Source organism: Cyphellophora europaea (assembly GCF_000365145.1).
Source record: "Cyphellophora europaea CBS 101466 unplaced genomic scaffold supercont1.18, whole genome shotgun sequence".
NCBI classification, from domain to species: Eukaryota; Fungi; Ascomycota; class Eurotiomycetes; order Chaetothyriales; family Cyphellophoraceae; genus Cyphellophora; species Cyphellophora europaea.
The window spans coordinates 1-5,758 of record NW_008481806.1 but is presented as its reverse complement, the minus strand read 5'-3'; the positions used below and the strand labels follow the sequence as shown (position 1 = coordinate 5,758).

Sequence of the window (5,758 nt, the reverse complement as noted above, 5' to 3'; positions counted from 1 at the left end):
AGAGGAATATGATGAAAGAGCCTGGTAATCATAGCTGCGACAGCACTAGAGGTTGCCGTATGACAACGGACGCTTCGCGGTGGCGCCCAGCACGCCAGGGAGCATCGGAAGTAAAATATCTCACGCCAAAAATCAAAGTTGCTTGAAATGTTCCGCCAATGATAGGCCGCGAGTGACAAACTGCTTAGACACGTGACTAATCTCCCGGGGCCTTGCTTTCGCTGAAGCTAGACACTGTCATTGCAGCCGTCTCTTTCGCTCATTGTGATCTTGTATATTCGTACCGCCCGCTAAATACAGGTTCAGCTCATGCCTCACGTCAGAACTTTGTCAGCGATAGGGCGACTCAGCTTACTGCAGTCGCAGCACATCCAGAGAGTGCACATGATGACTTTAGCAACCTCCCAAGGCGACCTCAACAATGTCTCAGTAATGCGCGCCACTAAGCCACCTGTTCTTGATCCAGATTTCGCCTACCGGTCGCTTGCAATTTCAGCCGAGGACGACGACCCCGAGGTTCGCAGACGGTATCGACCTTATCTGCTGCCGACAGAATCTGAGTCGACAGACTGGGTCAACACGTTGGAGCTTGCCACGGTCACAAAGATGGCATATGAGGATTTGCAGAACACTTTGTCGCGGCCCAAAGTATTGGTTTTGTACGGAAGTCTCCGCCAAAGGTAGGACCTACTCGAAGCCATGAGCAGCATTGCAGTCCTGTTTTTGACCCTTTATTATAGATCCTTCTCCAAATTTCTGTCTTACGAGATCTGCCGTATACTCTTTCGGCTAGGCTGCGATGTTCGAGTATACGACCCACACGACCTACCAGTCAAGAACGATATTGAACACCTTCATCCAAAGGTGCAAGAGTTACGCAACCTTAGTCGCTGGAGCGATGGTCACTTCTGGATTAGCCCCGAGCAGCACGGAAATCTCACCGCCGTCTTCAAGAATCAGATCGACTGGATACCATTAAGCACGGGCTCCGTGCGCCCAACGCAGGGCCGCACCCTTGGCCTGGCCATGGTCTCAGGAGGGTCACAGTCCTTCAACAGCGTCAACAGTCTACGCATCCTTGGCCGCTGGATGCGCATGTTTGCTATACCCAACCAGTCATCAGTACCACAAGCATACACCCTCTTTGAAGAATCAGAAGACCAAGATGGCATGTTCCGCATGAAACCTGGCTCAAATCGCGATCGTGTCGTCGATTGTGCTGAGGAGTTCATCAAGTACACTCTCATAATGCGTCAGCACTTTGGACTCTTTGCTGATCGGTTTTCCGAACGCGTTGGAGTAGACTGTCCTTGAGATTGACATATGGCACACGTTCTGAGCAGTGAGATGCAGGAGTTGAGTGGGCTGATTCTAGACCGAGCGCATAGAAACAAGAGAAACAGGAAAAACCACCATCTAGAATTGGTCGTCAATCATCATTTTGAGTTTGAGACGTCATCCCTCGTGTGACGATCTGTTGCTCTCTGCCAAGAGCTGTTAGCTCTCGGGGCACAAAAAAGCCTGAAACTTGAAACGTGAGCTGTGGCCGGACCCGAGAATCAAGCGGTAGCCCGACCCAATCATACAGCGCCAACTGCGCCTCTTGGCTGGTTCAACCCACCGACCTATCAGCCTACATCAAGAGTTTCCACGCTCTTCCCCATTACCATCACCATCACCTTTGCCACGCCGGCAACCACCAAGCCCATGCAATTCTCTTTTCTTTGCAATCCCTGTTCACAAAGCCCATGCTGCGCAGTTCGCTTTGTGCAGCGACACATAACGACATGAACAAACCAAAAACCCTTAATCTTGCAAAACATCCTTCCAACCAAACGTTATATTAGGCCACTCCGGTCGGTGTCGGCGAGAGACACATGGAGACTGCACCTGCAGACAACGCAAAAAATTCCCCAAGGGAAATGAAGAAACGAAATCTGGTCAATCAACGTAACTTTCGCTCGCGGCGAAAACAATATGTAGCCGAGTTGGAACAAAAATTGCAGCAGTACGAGCGGGAAGGGGTCGCTGCCACTCGAAGGGTTCAACATGCAGCCCGTCTTGTTCTCGCGGAAAATGCAGTGCTGCGACACTTGATACAGAGCGAGTTTGGCTTGGATTCTCAGGCACTCGACGACCAAATCTTCCGCGAGATGAGAAATCGGGTCGACTTAAATCTGCACAACCTCCCGAGCACCGACCGTCAGTCTACACGTTCCGAAGAACTACCCAGTCGAGGCACAACTGCTGACTACCAGCAAGTATCGACCGCGGCCACCACATCACCCCGTTTGCTCGAAACGGCTCTCCCAGCGATGAAGAGTGATCGTTCCCATACGCTAACGTCACAAGATTCCTCAACAATGAGCGACAGTCGGTATGGGGAACAGGCCGAAGTTGTTGATGCCACGCCTGTGGATGCGGCTAGGCTATCAGCCAATCTGGCGCTTTGGAATGACCATGAAGAAGCTGCACCTCTTAGCAACCAAGAGGAACCTGATGTAGTTGAGGCCGCACCAGGGTCGAAACACATGGCCACCACGACAAAAGACACGTTGTCCTGCGAAGACGCAGCTGCGATTCTTGGCGGATTCAGAGCTCAAGCAAGCCTCGAACTTCTTCGGGAAGAGCTGGGATGCACACCGGCAAGTGCTTGTAACATCTCCCACGGAGCACTGTTCGAGAAGATGGACAGTTCGATTTAACCGCTAGAAAAATAGTTTACAGAAGCCCGAAGAGTCTTGGGGGTTTCCGCACCAGCTACCATATTCGTGCCCGTTGGTGGCTGCCGGTGCTAGTCGTGCCATTCAACTGCAGGTCAAAACGATCATCTCGGAAAGGCGTGCTGGTTGAATCCGCGCGGCGCTCAGGTGGCCGCTTGTCAAGGTCGACTAAAGAGGCTACTTATGGTTGAAGTGAAGGGTGCATGCGATATAGAATGCAGCCGGGTGAGGTGAGCATGCCTAGAAGCGTGAAGTGCGAATCAGCTGAACGCTCAGTGACGGGCGACTTCCTACAGGATTGCGGACCTGAGGATGCAAATCCAGGTTGGATGGTGTGTCTCCTTGACGCGGGGCGCATTTCGTCGCAAGAGCGAACCTGAACCCAAATAGAACCGATATTTTCCACCAGTCGTCGCCGCTTTCGGATGAGTAGTTGACTATTGAGTTCTTTCTGACGCCGATGCTTCATTGTTCAACATCTTCCGCTCTTGTGGAGTAGAGCGCTCTCTACTAGAGTGGCTTTCTCCTCTGGCGCCTTTCCATTCTGCCGATTTATGAGCGTTGGAAAATCTCGATGACACTCACTCACCACTGGACGGGGCCTCGATCGAAATGAATCTGCGATAGGCGAAGACCAGCCAGGTTAGCGCGTCGAGGAAATCAGAGTGCCGGTTGGCCCAGTTTCGAGGACCAAACAGAATGCCCCGGTGACTAATCGCTCAGCTGTGTCACCTGCCATTGCCTTCTGAGGCCTTGGGAAGCTTGCCTCCATTCCATTATCGAATATGCAATTCCAAAGCCGAATACCCGGAGCCACATGACCTTTGTAGGATTAAGAGTCCTTTAAGTTCTAGACCTGTGTCGCTTTACTAATCCATCTGAGGGTGTCGACCAGTTTCAACTCGGCACTAATAAGGACAGTTGGTGAACCATTTCGTCTCAGGCGTAAGTAAAAGAACAGACCAACAGCCGCAACGCCTCGAATCGAAGACCCTAGACATTGCTTCCAAGCCAACCACATCCCAATAGGTGCCACCCTGATGGCAGGACGCTCTATGTTTGAGAACTGTCTGGCTGCGGACGTTCTTGCCAGTTTGCGCGGCAGGGCAAGCGGCTGGAGTGAGGATGCTGCAGGACAGAGGCTGGCGCGGCTATCGATCAAAGTGGATTCGAGCAATCGAGCCAACCAGGGTGGATCTTCCTCGGATGAGTACTGGATTTCGGGGGATCACCTGGGCGGCAGTCTAGCTGTTGAGAGCGCACTCCCGATAACAATCACTCGTGCCCGAATCAGCCTGGAAGGTACGTTTGCATTGTCCCCAAACAAATTGAAGCTCAAATAGTGACAATCACTGCGGGTGTCTGCCGTATCCACACGAGGATCTATAATCAGGACGGTCAAATTCAGGCAGTTCCGAAATTGTTCGCCTACAAAGTATATGTTATGCTCTTCTTGGGTAGATTTCGGTAACAAAGAACAGTTCCTATCACAAGTACACCAACTGGACCCTCGCGACTTCTGCAGAGTTGTAATAGACGGGAGCGGCACAAAAGCTACGTCTGCGCACTTTGCTTTCTCAATTTCTCATGCCGCGTTGACGAAAGCACCTAACGTTCCTCAGCAATGCCTCCAACTTCCACCGTCCATGACAGTTGGGGCTATATTGCAAGACGAGAACAGTGGCCTTGACTACGCGCAACCCAAGATCATATATTCTCTGGTCGCCAATGTTGAGATCCGGTCTGGTAGTGGTCACCAAATGACGATTTACGGGAGCAAGGAGGTACCCATCTGGTTGTTCTCAGCTCCTAGCCCCCCGGTCGACACCAGAGACTTCCCTGCAGAGTTTGTCGAAGAGCTTTACCATCCATGCCGGCCGAATCGATTTCGCAAAGAGACATTCTTGGTAACAGTGTCTAGTGCGGAGCCGTCGCCCGTCCGGTTCGATAACAGAAGGACACGCGGCAACGTTACTTGCAAGGTAGTTGTCACTGTGGCAGACACACGGTTAGGGTCCGACGTAGACCGCTTATTGGAACTGTCTCCGAAAATCCGTCTCAGTGTCACTCCAGCGCTGCGGATCAAGACGTTCTACTCGATGTCACCTTTTAGTAGGATGCCTGGGCAGACCATGTTAACCACGACAGGACGCATCAGGCTACACGACGAGCTCCGCACACTCCCGTCTATCTCTTACTCCAACCTAGGGTGGCATAGCAATCAAGCCGACGTCGACGACCATGAAGCCCAGTCGCTGGGTTCCGCAGTGTTTGCTACCGTGTCGATGGTGCTTCCGATACCGCCGGGCCTACCGCCATCATTCTGCAGCGCTGTAGTGTCGCAACAGTACAGCCTCATCATGCAATGCAAAATCAAAGGGGTCCAAGTAGATACCTTTGGGCTCGAAGTGCCCCTGCAAATCTTCTACGACCGTTCGAAATCTGGCCAGAAGCTCGAAAATGGTATGTCTGGATCTCCGCTCGTTGCCGATTCCCTGGAGAGATCGATCTCTCAGCGATCTGCGGATCGACTTGAGGGTAACGGCGCAGTCAGCCCCACTCTGCAGCAGGACCATAGGCTGTCACCACCCGATTATGGCCTATGACACGTGGTCAAGTGCGAGCGACGAGCATGAACACTTCATGAGGATCACAGGTTATCTAAACCTATTCAACCAGTAGCTTCGCTACCTCGGGTATACTGTATGTTTAGTCTATCAAGACCAATGAAATCTTCGCTTCGGCTTTTTGGGAGCGCAATCCAGCAGTGCGAATGGTTGACCACGCCACATTGGCTGTTGTTTTCGTCCAAGGATGCTTCGCTGTGCTGGTGGCCGAGAACTTAGCAGAGAAAACACTACCAGAGCCTGTAGTGGTCAGGCGAAGCAGGCGTCGCCTTAACCTTTCGTTGACTCTCGCGTGCTCACTTCAAATTGTGACAAAAAGCGATGCGGATCTCCCCCACCCGATCGGTGCGCAGTGTGCTTATCAAACGCCTCGCCAGCAGTTGACCATCCGTTGAAACCCTCCGTAAG

General features: G+C 52.1%; 3 protein-coding genes across 3 annotated transcripts; all 3 read left to right on the top strand.

Annotated features, from left to right (window-relative positions):
• Window positions 1–387: 387 nt before the first annotated feature.
• Window positions 388–1,314, top strand: HMPREF1541_11153 (arsenical resistance protein ArsH; the record flags this gene model as incomplete). The annotated part of the gene is made up of 2 exons (XM_008715822.1): window positions 388–680; window positions 741–1,314. 2 exons carry the CDS (start codon window positions 388–390, stop codon window positions 1,312–1,314), a joined length of 867 nt encoding a protein of 288 aa, XP_008714044.1.
• A 563-nt stretch (window positions 1,315–1,877) lies between these two features.
• Window positions 1,878–2,705, top strand: HMPREF1541_11152 (uncharacterized protein; the record flags this gene model as incomplete). The annotated part of the gene is made up of 1 exon (XM_008715821.1): window positions 1,878–2,705. One exon carries the CDS (start codon window positions 1,878–1,880, stop codon window positions 2,703–2,705), a length of 828 nt encoding a protein of 275 aa, XP_008714043.1.
• Window positions 2,706–3,778: 1,073 nt separating this feature from the next.
• Window positions 3,779–5,329, top strand: HMPREF1541_11151 (uncharacterized protein; the record flags this gene model as incomplete). The annotated part of the gene is made up of 2 exons (XM_008715820.1): window positions 3,779–4,025; window positions 4,185–5,329. The coding sequence occupies 2 exons, from the start codon at window positions 3,779–3,781 to the stop codon at window positions 5,327–5,329; spliced, it is 1,392 nt and encodes a 463-aa protein (XP_008714042.1).
• Between the last annotated feature and the right edge of the window lie 429 nt (window positions 5,330–5,758).